The sequence below is a fragment of the Etheostoma spectabile genome, chromosome 1 (assembly GCF_008692095.1).
Source record: "Etheostoma spectabile isolate EspeVRDwgs_2016 chromosome 1, UIUC_Espe_1.0, whole genome shotgun sequence".
Taxonomy (NCBI): domain Eukaryota; kingdom Metazoa; phylum Chordata; class Actinopteri; order Perciformes; family Percidae; genus Etheostoma; species Etheostoma spectabile.
Window position 1 is genome coordinate 13,212,401 of NC_045733.1, and position 13,145 is coordinate 13,225,545.

The 13,145-nt window shown below is 40.7% G+C and overlaps 2 protein-coding genes across 2 annotated transcripts in view; one reads left to right on the top strand and one right to left on the bottom strand.

The window, feature by feature from the left end:
* Positions 1 to 1,559: 1,559 nt before the first annotated feature.
* On the top strand, positions 1,560 to 8,064 carry lamp1a (lysosomal associated membrane protein 1a). Its single transcript, XM_032528564.1, has 9 exons — positions 1,560 to 1,915; positions 4,250 to 4,356; positions 4,452 to 4,671; positions 5,487 to 5,648; positions 5,734 to 5,939; positions 6,058 to 6,183; positions 6,275 to 6,341; positions 6,426 to 6,593; positions 7,527 to 8,064. The coding sequence occupies exons 1-9, from the start codon at positions 1,861 to 1,863 to the stop codon at positions 7,664 to 7,666; spliced, it is 1,251 nt and encodes a 416-aa protein (XP_032384455.1). The 5' UTR covers positions 1,560 to 1,860; the 3' UTR covers positions 7,667 to 8,064.
* Positions 8,065 to 8,131: 67 nt separating this feature from the next.
* grtp1a (growth hormone regulated TBC protein 1a) overlaps positions 8,132 to 13,145 on the bottom strand; it is a 10,185-nt gene continuing 5,171 nt past the window's right edge. Inside the window, exons 4-8 of the mRNA XM_032528828.1 lie at positions 11,287 to 11,411; positions 10,725 to 10,821; positions 10,281 to 10,453; positions 9,210 to 9,395; positions 8,132 to 9,082 (exon numbers count right to left, since the gene is read on the bottom strand). Of these exons, the coding sequence (XP_032384719.1) occupies positions 8,990 to 9,082; positions 9,210 to 9,395; positions 10,281 to 10,453; positions 10,725 to 10,821; positions 11,287 to 11,411 (674 nt within the window). The 3' untranslated portion in view covers positions 8,132 to 8,989. The remainder of the gene's footprint in view (positions 9,083 to 9,209; positions 9,396 to 10,280; positions 10,454 to 10,724; positions 10,822 to 11,286; positions 11,412 to 13,145) is intronic.

A 13,145-nucleotide genomic window follows, 5' to 3' on the forward strand; every position in this document is an offset into this window, starting at 1 on the left:
TTTCTCCATCACGTCGTTCTAAAATCACTTATTTTCTACCATAGTTGGTTTGTCTTGAGTTTTTAGATTTTGTTTTTGTTTTGTTCAAGGCATTCTTCTTGTGAATGGCTGCATAAACTGCTGAGTGTAAACCTGATTGGTTGGTTGCTTTATTTGGCAGAGAAACAGCTGTTGAGGACAAGAAGAGACTTGAGGATGTGGGCCAGATGGGTTTGGGTCAGAGGGAAGGGTGCATTGCTTGTAACACAGAAGCTAAATGACATGCAGGCAAGCCACTTGGGTTTTTCTTTGGGTATCTTATATGTTTTGACCAAAATGCCCAAATGTCCAATGTCATGTGCTGATGTTTTTGTAGAACAGATTGTATTCTATGTAAGAGTGAGAAAAGTGAGCCTGAATAAATGGATATTTAATGATTCAATGAATGATTTGTAGACAACCAGCTAGTGGTAGTGTTTTTTTTATTTTTATTGGAACACACTGTTGCAAGGTGTGCAACTCCTTCAGTTTAATCTGATTTCATCAAATTAATCTTTTGTTAAACCAAAATATATTCTGTTATACATCACAACAGTATGTTGTCTGTTTCCTATTTCTATCACTTGGCCCCAAATGATACAATAAGAAAGTGGACTGTTGTCTGTTCACTTTCCATACACTCGATTTTGGGCTTTGAAATCATACTTAATTTATGATTGAGAGGCACTCAGTATATTTTCACTTGATAGAAATAATCAATTCAGGAAATTAAAAGCTCAAGTTTACTGGAAGATGGAAGTGAAAGGCTATTTGTCTTAATACTTTCACTATTACAGCCGGAAGTGTACAGTGTTTGTATTATTTAAAGAAATAGATCTTAAACAAATGTGTCAACAAGAGCCAGATGTCTAACCTAGTCTCACTTAAGCATCAAGAAAACGACATGCCTTTTGTTTATTAAAAAAAACAAAAAACGTGGTTAAACTATGCAGGGAGAATGTAGCAGGGCCATGATAAGTCTTTGGCAGAGGCATTAGAGTAGCCTCTGCGTTCCTTTGAGGGTTTTGCACACCCTCGTGAATTGATGAATGTGTCAGCTGACTACCCACATAACATGCACCATGCACTTTGCAGTCTGCACAGCACAGGCTCCCTTTCTACCTTCACCTATAGAAAGCTAAAGGTTCTCCAGATCTTACAGTACATTTGATAAACCATAAAGCTGATATTTTACATGCATTTAAAAAAAAGAATTATGCATGTTGTAAGTGTGCATTCCTATATTCACCCTCACTACATCGGAATTAATTAGCCTTGACATATTTCACTTGTGACTTCCCCGAAAGAGAGTTGAAATATTTCTGGAAGTGCACATTTTTGTCATAAGTTGTCTGTTTATACCCAACCGGCAGTCTGTAATAACATTTGGCTATCAGCAAACATTTCGCATACAGTGTAAAACTTGATAAACTATTACCCTGTGGTTTATATGTGTGTGTGTTTTTTAATGAAGCAGAAGACAGTTTAGCACTGCCTTGAACAGAGCTCGTGAAGAAGGAGGGGGGCTACCAGTTCACATGACCAGACATGGCTTGTTATTCAGTCGCCGTGGCTGTGACAGACGTCTAACCGCGCACACTGGTAGTTTCTACCAGCAGGACGTGTTTCAGGATTACTAAACAACTATTTCATTTAACCTTCAGTCAACAGAGAACGTAAACAACAACAGGAAGAAGAACGACAGTGACGCCACAGTTTTAGATTACGGTCCGTAAAGTCCTCGCCAGTTCGCCGCGTAGACCCACCTGCGCCTGCAGCGGCGACCCACCACGTCCCCGGGCTCGGATCTCTCTAAAGGGACAGACACAACCAGGCAGAAGGATGAAACTCTCTCACGCTTTGGCCGCGCTCATCATCGCCTGGTCTGCGGTTTTGGGTGAGTGTTTTTTGCGGTTTAAAGCTGAAATAAGTAGTCGATTAATCGTATAGAGCGACAGAAGATTAACGGAAACTATTTTGATAAGAGATTAATAAGAAGTTAGGTAAGAGGTTAAACTGTGACCGCGCCCCCTCCGATATGTATGTATGTATGTATGTATGTATGTATGTGTGTGTGTGTGTGTGTGTGTGTAAATCGGCAGGTTACAATTAGGTTACAATTAAAATAATCGTTGGTTCTAGATAGGGTGTTTAAACGTAGCTATATAGTCATATGTACTTAAATGTTAGGTAGGCTGTATAGCAGGTGAGTAGTCATGAACCACTAACATAAAATGTAGAGACAGGTTATATTCATTAATGGCTTGACTTAATATATGAATGTAATAAGGGACTTCCTGGTGTAGGCCAGTGGAAACTGACATGTGCCTCTAAATTTGACCCAAAATGCGGATTTTGACCCGTGGCACTTCCAAGTTTCGCATGGACCTGTCATAGAAAATCCAACGTGTCATCTGTCCTCAGAGTTGTGTCAAAACCAAATCGACCAGTTACTGGAGATGTCCCTGGACTTTATTCTGTTCAAATGTAATACCCAGGGTTTGTTAATGTTGTTGACCAGCTGATAGGCCTCTTTATTGTGTCATTTGAGAGCTTCACGTGACCACTCTGATGGCTTTGTGTTGCACACAGCCCAGCAGAGGCCTATATTATGCCCTGTTTAAATGGCCTGAACACACTCACACACAGTACTGCTGATACAGGAAAACAGGCCAATGCAGATGTCAAGTAGTTGCAGTATGGTTCTTTACCTGTTAATACAGTCAAATATATCCTTTGATTACTGTAGTTATTAACATGTTGATGTTCTGACATGTGCAACCTGTTGAGGACGTCTGCTGGTGACCTTAGAGTTCATTCCTGCCTGCATCACTATTTCCACACAACACAATCTGAATACTTTCCTCTGCTTTGTCATCCTGTCCACGCTGAATGTCTAACGCTGCTACAATATCTGCAGCTTCATACTTTGCACACACAGCCGCTTTTACCCCGTGATCAGATTGCAGTGTTGTGTAAACCGTCTGCTGTGCGTTTACAGAGTGAACAGAGAGGTGACATCAGGGTCAGGTTTCACCAAGGCAGCATGGGAAGTAGTGTGTGACTGACAGAGACTGACACAGGACTAGAAACACAGTGCTTCTTCCATTGTGATCAATACAGTATTTTAAAAGGGAAAGCTCAAGATGGAGGGAAGTGAGAAAAAGGAAAGAGCATAGTCAGTCGACTGAGTAATTAGTGAACTACCAGTAGTCCTTTATCGCTTATATCCGACTGAACATAATAAATAAATAAATACAACACACTCTAATAAACACACAATACAGTGAATAGGAATATGTGCTGTTGGGAAGTCATGCAACAGCCAAAAACATCTCAACTTCTTTGTTGATATTCTGGGAAGTGTGAAGCAAGCAGTGAAACTCCCATATTGCGTTGTTATAAAAATGGGTAAGAACTTTTTTTAAGGATATGAGTAGGAGGGTTGATATGTACATGAGTGGCTGAATAGCCACCGTTTCCCAAAAATATATTAGAGAACTATAACACTCACAAACACACACATACACAGACATGCAACAGTGAGTTGGCAGTTTCCGGTGCATGGCAGTTTTAATACCATACAAGTGTGCGAGGGTGACAGGATGGTTGAGCTAACAAGTATGACTCCTGCTGGCTCGGGAGAGGTTCAGTTACACATGTTACAAGTAGCTCTAAGCCCTACAATTCTGTGAAGGAAAAGAGTCAGAGTGGCTGTGTGGTCTTGGCCTCTCACTTTTAGCTGTCTGCAGACCTCTGCTGGTGGCTTCTGTGAACTGAACCTTTTTTGCATGAGGGGCACTGCATGATGTAACACTGGTTATGTTGTTGTAATCATTACTGCTATCATTTGTACTCATTCTGTAGCCTTTATATAACCAGAAGAATACCTTTCCAATATACAAGTGTGTATTCTAATATCAATATAATTTAATAGTATAGTATAATCAATCAGTTTAACTCATCATCCGATGTGCATTTATAATTTGTGCTACGCAACATATCAATATTTATTGTTAATCATTGTGGGATGTTTTTAGTTTTGTATTATGAGCTATCACGTACATATATTAACACTCTAGTGTAATTACCATGCCATATATTTGTCCAGAATATGGGAGAAAGACAGGTGAAAATAAACAAATTTTCCCCCCGTATATTTTTATCTTGAGTGAGTTTGTTTTTTTAAGATGTTTGCGGCTTTTATTGTAATGTTTTTCCATTATTACAGGTTGCATTCAGGCTGTTACTCTTGAGGTGAACAATGGGAACTCCACCTGCATTAAGGCTGAGCTCTCTGCATCGTTCTCCATCACGTACAACACCTCCAGCAGCACGGTATGTACAGCGACAACAATATTTCCGTCTCTGAAAGCATCAGTATTGATTGTACCTCCTTGTGAACACCGGTCCTATCACTTGTCTTTCCCCAGAGAACAGTGCAGGTCCCTCTGCCTGACTCCACCACGGTTGATTCAGGCAGCAGTTCATGTAGCACAGGCGACAGATCACCATGGCTGGTGGCGGTGTTTGGACCCGGCCACGCACTTGGGTTGAGCTTTTCAACCAATGGAAGTCTGTACAGTGTTACTAACCTGACGCTGCAGTACAACCTCAGTGACACGTCCATCTTCCCTGAGGCTAACAGCTCTGGTGAGAACACAAACATAAATCTAATATCAGCAGTCTAAGGTGTAAACAGAAGGTGCTGTATGTATAATAGAATATATCATTAATGTAATATTACAGTGCAGAGAAAACAATTTGCACATATTGATATAAAATGAAACCGGTAGATTGAATTTGGAATAAACAACTCCATCTAGATATTTATACCAAAATCGGACCTTAAGCACGAAAGGAGCACAACAAAAATGTCTTATGGCGTTTTTCCATTAATGGTACCTGCTCGACTCGACCGCGGTGCCCCGTCCTCTTTTTTTCCGTTGCAGATTAGTACCGCCTCATGTGTGAGGCGAGCCGTGAAGGCAAATTTAGTTTCAAAAGAAGCTGGAGGCAGCAAAAAAAAAAAAAAAAAAAACGCTGGCTAAACTACTTAAACACATCGGGTTTGTTCAGGACACCCCCCCATCCTCTGTTGCTGGCAATGATGACGCAGTGATTAGTGACAATTCTCTTCAACCAATCAGTAGTCTGCAGGTTTTCACGTCACCTTTTGGTATCGCATCAGCTCGCTAGTTTTTTGTAATGGAAAACCAAAAAAAGTCCAGTTGAGGCGAGGCGGTACCATGCAGTGCTAAAAACGCCATAAGTGTGTATTGTTGAATTTACCGTATGACTTAAGGTGTGTTGTATCTCAGAAGATCGTTTCTCAGAAAATAAGAAATGAATCAGAACTAAAGCACATTTGCTAGTAAATATACAATAAACAACACATGGGCTCATATTCCACAAGTGCCATCTTACAGAGTTATAACTAATTTGTTGTGTGGTTCTATTTGTCCTAGATGTGGTCACTGTGGTATCACAGTCAGTTGGGATCTGGGCGACGATCAATACCACCTACCACTGCGTGAGCCCCACCACTATTGGAGTGGGTGGAGCAACAGTCACTTTCTCTGATATGAGGCTGGAGGCGTACATGCCAGGAAATGACCTGAGTCCAACAGGTACGACTGGGTGGGTTTCAAAGTTGTTTTGACCTGCTTGTTTATGATTGATAACATGTTTCCTTCATCATTTCTTTTGTTGCAGAAAGCGTATGTACGGCAGATCAGGGCAGCACTACAGCTCCACCTACCACTGCCCGTACTACAACAACCGTATCTCCAGCACCAACCCCTCCTGGAACACCAGAGCGGGGAACCTACTCTGTAATCAAAGGCAACAACACTGTATGTCTCCTGGCCCAAATGGGACTGCAGCTCAACGTCTCCTATTTTTCTCTATCTCAGAATAAGGTAAAAAATAGCTTCACAAGCAAGGACAACTCATAGTGAAATAGTCGATAACTGCGCTTTCAGTCCATTCTGCGTAACAGACCTACTATAAACAAAATGCATCTGTCTACTTTGCCAGACTATCCAAGAATTAGTCAACCTGACTCCCAATCTGACAAGTTCATCAGGATCATGTGAAGCCAACAGTGCTTCCTTGGTTTTGACACAGGAGCGGACCACCACGCTCAACTTCACCTTCACTCTGGTAACATCAGCCTTTGTCTTTTGAGAATTTAGCATTTTATTTTTGTGTGTGTGGAGAGATAACTAATTATTCACACTCATCTTGTCCACAGAACTCCACGAGCAGCAAGTATCACCTGAGTGGGATAACTCTGCTTGCCAATTGGTCTGATGCAATTGGTATGTCATTTGTCACAAGCAACATATTTCATTTTTATCCTGTTTAGCTTAATTCAACTGTTACGGGTCCATCTCTCTCCACAGCTACCATCACAGCCGGTAACACCAGTCTGGACTACCTGCGGAGTACGCTGGGCCGCTCCTACATGTGTAACGCAGAGCAAACTCTGGCTGTGGTGCCAACCTTCTCTCTCAACACATTCAGACTGCAGGTCCAACCCTTTGAAGTCACTACCAACCAGTTTGCTACAGGTACAAATGCTTTCTTTTATGATCCATGTTCTCTTTGTTTTCGTCTGACCTTAATGTTGATAGTGGTGTCATTTGGTAGGAGCAGGTAGCAAATAGTTTGCATTTTAGGCAGTATGCTTTCTTGGAGTTAGATGAGAAGATTAATATCTCTCTGATGTCTGTGAAAATATAAGAAATAGTTTTATAATGTAACTCTGCTGGCTGTGCCTTCAAATTTTGAGACTGACACAAGAGTGGCATCAAGCTGGTCATCTAATTCTGGGCAGGAAAGTGAATAAGAATATTTCCTAAAATGACAAGCTATTTCGTTCAAATGGAATTTTTTTGTTTAGCTGCATCAAGCTCCTCCCCACAGGGCGTTTATTGCCATACAAAGTTTTTATTGGCTCGGTTGTTTCCCTAACTGGGTATTAGCCTCCAATGAGCACAAACCCCAAACTATTTAAATCGCCAGTGTTCAACAAAGCAGTCTAGCATCCAAGGACGTTACTAAGGGTTCAACTGTGGGGGTGTTGAGATCTCCACTCTTGAGCAAAATTTTAAGTTTGAACGTCAAACACGTGAATGTATCTGCAAACATTTGTGGCATCTTACTTTATGTAAAATAAATTATAATAGGTTTTTGGGGGTTGCACTGGCCAATCTGTATTATTGCAGGGGTTGTAACCCCCCATCCCCCCCTTTAAAATACGCCTACGCTAGCATCAACAAGGTCGAGAGTTCAGAATCCTCCCTCAGTAATCCCTCTATTCAAGCGGCACTTTAACACTAACTGCTAAAAGCGGTCAGTCAGAATAAACTGTGGTTGTAAAGAGGTGTTGGGTTACAATCTAAAGAAAGCTACTGCATATGCACATAAATTACATTCTTGTAGATTCAAAATTCTGCAACATTTCTGTACGTTACCTTTTCTTCTTTTCTTTCTGTCTCTAGCGGAGGAGTGTCAGATGGACCAAGACCAGATGCTCATCCCCATCATTGTTGGAGCAGCCCTTGCCGGCCTAGTGCTGATCGTCCTTATTGCATATCTAATAGGCAGGAAGAGGAGCCACGCTGGATACCAGACCATCTGAATGGACCCTTCATTTTACTTAAACCTGACTGAACAGTGGAGAGATAAACTCGAGTGTGTGAGCGAGCAAGTAATAGAGTGGACACGAGCATTAGTGAATGAAAATAATTGAGTAGTTTCTCTGTGGCGAGTGCATGTTTTTATCCTATGTGACCTCTGGATATTTTTATTTTATTTTTTCTGTGAGATGATGATGAGAAGCCAAAGACCTGCTAGTTTTAGATCATTTGCATCTTGTGTGACGGACCGAGCCCTAACAAAGCAAGGATGGCGGCAGTTTAAATTTGCCGTATGTAGCAAGTACACCATCTGCTGTTTATTGTTGTTCCATTAAGTTCTAAGAATTGGTTGAATTTGCTTGAACTGCTGTTTGTTGTTTTTTTAGCAATGTTATTTATATATAAAAAAAAAAAATAATTTAATATTCCTTGCAATTAAAGAGGGAGAGTCAAATGTGGGACAAAAAAAGTTCCAAAAGCTTGTGTGTGAAAATAAAAACATTTGAAGTTAGGTGGAGTTTTATTTCTGCATATGCTCACCATGAGCATAAAATAATCCCATTGATATAAAAAGGGAAAGCTTCTTCTGTCCCATTAGTGCACTGATTAATCAGTGTGTAGTGGTCCAGCCATACACAGAGTAGAACTCTTCATTGCTTAAATGTATTCAACATTACAAGTGAACAGGTGCATGGAATTGTTTTCCAGTCTCTCTTCCCGACTCTTTCCTTAAATAAATGTTAATATAAATTACAGTGATTTGATCTTTTATTTTTATACAGAGCAGACCTTTCAAATCATACTTGATTATTTCATCATAGTGCGCCTAAATTAACGGCTGAGGTCAGGAACTACTACATTTGCTCAAAACCTGAACACAACCAGTAAGTACAAGAATCAGATTTTAAATTGTTTAACAAAATATGTCTCTGTCATGTAGTATAATTCACATTCAAGTTCACAGAAGGTAGTGCCAGCATGGAGTTTTGTCAATCAAGCATTCAACGTGAAATGCAGTAGGCCTCCCGGCTGTACTCACAGCGTGCAACACATTATTTATCTGATCTGGCCTCTGCCAAGCTTTCTTTCTACAGTGTCGCTGACTTTCAGGAGTAAAGTGCATTATTTAACAAAAGAAGAAGAAACTACATTTGAAATGGAATCGTCAGCTCATACAGCACATTGCGAAGAATATTCTCCTTTCACCGTCCTCGGGCAGTATGATAGCCTGAAGGAAAAGCTTTAAGACAAAAACTCAACAGTATGTAAAAGTCACTGGGACATTAGTTCAGTAAAAAAGGTGCTCATCCTTTGTGGAATGTGTATTAACTTTCTTCTGTAATAATGCGAGATCGTAATGTCGCCCGCAGCTTAGTCAAGGTTGCCATGGAGAGACTTCCTGGTTCAGTGAAGATTTTCTAGGAAAGGCAAGAAACACCAGGATTATAGGATTAAAGGCTATATATGCCACGAAACATATGTTTGATACTGATTGCTCCTTCCTCTAGTGTCAGGCGTGATGGAATACCTCCCTTGCCTTTTTACCTGCATGAACGTGTGGCATTCATCAACCAATGGTCCATGGGTGATCTGCTTGAAGTTTTGGCAGACATCCGGCAGTGACTGGGCCTTTTGAATCAGAGCCTGGTTGTGGTGGATCAGTGTGAGAGCGACACGGAACAGGATTTTAGAGCCCTCATAAAACAGGCAATCCCAAATCCGCAAAACTGTCTGCAGAGAAACAACAAAAGAAGCAAATTACATCAACGAACACATGCAACGTGTTGCACAATAGGACGTTTAACAAACATCTAATGCAACTCAGTTGCAGTGTACCAGTTATAGACAGCATTAGAAACTCTCCAAAACAACAACCAGTATGTTGCATGAAGAGTTACATCCAAGGGCCACCAGCTAGTGTAAGTAAATTACTGAAAATGCATACATGCATACTCTTATTATCATGAGATTGTTAGAATCTACTCACTTGCTGTATATCTAGTTCACCAAATGTGTTAACATTCTACAACTAAAATGTAATAGTTAACTTCTTCTTTTCCATATAATCGTCCTTCCCCTTCTTTAACATAGCTACTTAGCTACTTCTAAATTAGAAATTTAAATCTCAGGTGCTTTTCTTAAGTGGAGAAAAAGAAAAACTTAGACATTGCAGTAGCAACCCTGAATCAATCTTGTCCATGTCATGTCCGTGTTGCTGCAGTTTTCTGAACTCCTACTGCCTGTGTGAGGGTGTAATCTCGAGGGAGTAGCAGCAACATCTGCATGTGTTCCGCCCTCCTAGTGAAGCGCCATGTCTGTGCCAGCAAAAATAAGAGTCCACGCCCTGCCCTAGGCGAACACAGGGAGTTTGCAAACAACCAGGCCTGTTTACATGGTGGCTTGGCCATTCCACATTAAAAGAATAAAAAAACTTTTCCCCCTCATTTTTATCTGAATCCACTAAAAGCAGCGCTGGCATTAAGCATTTAGCACACAAGCTAAAACCTTTGAATAAAGCAATTTTGACTGAGGATAAATAGTATATGAATAGACTGCAGTGACAACGGCAGGACTTCCCTCCTGTCCACATTGTGAAAAACACACATATACACTCACCTCTACTGGCAAGACATCTATGTACAGACAGATGAACCATCGGGAGACCACCAGGGTCCACATGACATTATGATCCATCATGGTCTGCCACACTCCGGGGATTTTAACTTTCACTAGTTCCCCTAACACCTCTTGGTCCGTCTTGAGCCCCAGCATGGCTGGACTGTAGTAGTCTATACACACACACACACACACGCACGCACACACACACACACGCACACACACACCTTAATTAAGTGCAAAAAGATACACATCCATTTTTGTAATACAAAAATAGCATAAACGAATACAGTTTAAATCAATTTATATCGACATTTCCGTGTTTGAGTGAGTACAAGACACAAATAAAAACGTACTGCAGGTCTTAAGCCACTGGCAGATAAGGACCATGTGCGTGCGCACAAACGCACACACCCACACACAAACACACACATACATACATACCTGGTAAAATTCTACCGAGTAGGGCTTCCATCAGCCAGAAGGACTTCTCTTCATCTTTTGTGATGATAAGAAGGTACCCAGCTATGAAGTTCATCCCCTGAGGACAAAAGAGAGACACGCTTTAAAACGTTCAAACTGAAACAGGCTGCTCGAGTATGATTGCACACAGATGGGTACTAGTTATACTTCATATTCATGCTGCCTGTTTGAATTGCAAACCAGTCTGCTTATGCTCTGATGAATGTGATGTGCTTTTCAAATGCAAATGATTAACATAGGGCTATACTGAGACACAAACAGCCTTTCTTTGGACACATACACATTGTAAAATTGTGCAGTGACTAATATCACATTATAATAACACTCCTAAATAAAGGCCCCTGCCTAAGACTGGTCACATTCTGCCTTATGATGAATTATGCCCAAATTGAAGGAGCTGTTGGGATTACATTTCACTGGAATTGTACTTTGCACATATTCAGGTCACACACATATAAGAAAAAGGTGTAAGAATGGTGTTATGCTAAATTTAGTTTAGGCTGGATCTATGCAGTAATATTACCTGACAGTAGCCCACAACTGGGTTGTGGTAGCCAATAGCCAGTAGCACGTTGTACAGAGCTTTCTGCAGACATGGGTTGGATGTCTTGCGGAACTGGATGTTGTCTGGAAATGTTCTGTTCAAGTCTATAAGAAAGAAAGACCACACAGAAAGACATGCATCTTCAGTGTTGTGTGTTTATGGGTGCATGAAAGTAAGACTGCAGGTAAAGCTTGGAAAACTCCTTAATGCATTTTTTGTTGGGAACAAACACGAACACAAAGACAAAACACACACACTTAAATGTATTACCAGTGTTATTAAGTACTAACTTTTGCACCAAAACAATGCAACATCACTAACAAGCTGAACAAATACATGCACGCACACATGTCTGCCAGATTACTTTGTATTGTGACTTGAATGCCACAGGGTAAAGAAATGTTTGCCTCGGAATGTCAGAGACACAGGACAAAATGATTGTTACCGTGCTAACTTGGTCCTTGGTCATAATTATTATAAACCACTATGGAGCGTTTTTTTTTTTTATCTTACACGCAGTTTTTCAACACAGCATTGTTTTCTGTTTTCCCAGTAGGCCTGCACGATTTGGGGAAAATACGAAGCACGATTTCTTTTTGCATAGAACTGATATTACGATTCTCTGCCACAATTTTTTTTGACCATGACAAAACAAAACAAATTGGCAGTACCAAAACAAGGTTATTATAGTTTTGTTTTTTCATTACTTTTTATTTTGACTTTTTGTTTTCAAATTCAGTTTAATTTTAATTACTTTTTAAAGTAGACTTGCTAGTTTAGTTCAGTTTTTATTTCATTCAATTTTAGAATATACATACATATAGAGACACACACACACACACACACACAAAAGTATTCGGCCCCCTTGAACTTTGACCTTTTGACACATTTCAGGCTTCAAACATAAAAGATATAAAACTATTTTTTGAAAAAAATAAAAAACTGAAAAATTGGGCGTGCAAAATTATTCAGCCCATTTACTTTCAATGCAGCAAACTCTCTCCAGAAGTTCAGTGAGGATCTCTGAATGATCCTATGTTGACCTAAATGACTAATGATGATGATAAATAGAATCCAGGTGTGTGTAATCAAGTCTCCGTATAAATGCACCTGCTCTGTGATAGTCTCAGGGTTCTGTTGAAAGCGCAGAGAGCATCATGAAGACCAAGGAACACACCAGGCAGTTTGGATACAAAAAGATTTCCCAAGCTTTAAACATCCCAAGGAGCACTGTGCAAGCGATCATTTTGAAATGGAAGGAGTATCAGACCACTGAAAATCTACCAAGACCTGGCCGTCCCTGTAAACTTTCAGCTCAGACAAGGAGAAGACTGATCAGAGATGCAGCCAAGAGGCCCATGATCACTCTGGATGAACTGCAGAGAACTACAGCTGAGGTGGGAGAGTCTGTCCATAGGACAACAATCAGTCGTACACTGCACAAATCTGGCCTTCATGGAAGAGTGGCAAGAAGAAAGCCATTTCTCAAAGATATCCATAAAAAGTCTCGTCTAAAGTTTGCCACAAGCCACCTGGGAGACACACCAAACATGTGGAAGAAGGTGCTCTGGTCAGATGAAACCAAAATCAAACTTTTTGGCCACAATGCAAAACGATATGTTTGGCGTAAAAGCAACACAGCTCATCACCCTCAACACACCATCCCCACTGTCAAACATGGTGGTGGCAGCATCATGGTTTGGGCCTGCTTTTCTTCAGCAGGGACAGGGAAGATGGTTAAAATTGAGGGGAAGATGGATGCAGCCAAATTCTGGACCATTCTGGAAGAAAACCTGATTGAGTCTGCAAAAGACCTGAAACTGGGACGGAGATTTGTC

Excerpts from the sequence above, each read along its gene's own strand:
- lamp1a (XM_032528564.1), top strand. The coding sequence starts at position 1,861 with ATGAAACTCTCTCACGCTTTGGCCGCGCTCATCATCGCCTGGTCTGCG. Across the intron at positions 5,649-5,733 it reads AAATGACCTGAGTCCAACAG|AAAGCGTATGTACGGCAGAT; the intron begins GTACGACTGGGT and ends CTTTTGTTGCAG. Across the intron at positions 6,342-6,425 it reads CAATTGGTCTGATGCAATTG|CTACCATCACAGCCGGTAAC; the intron begins GTATGTCATTTG and ends CTCTCTCCACAG.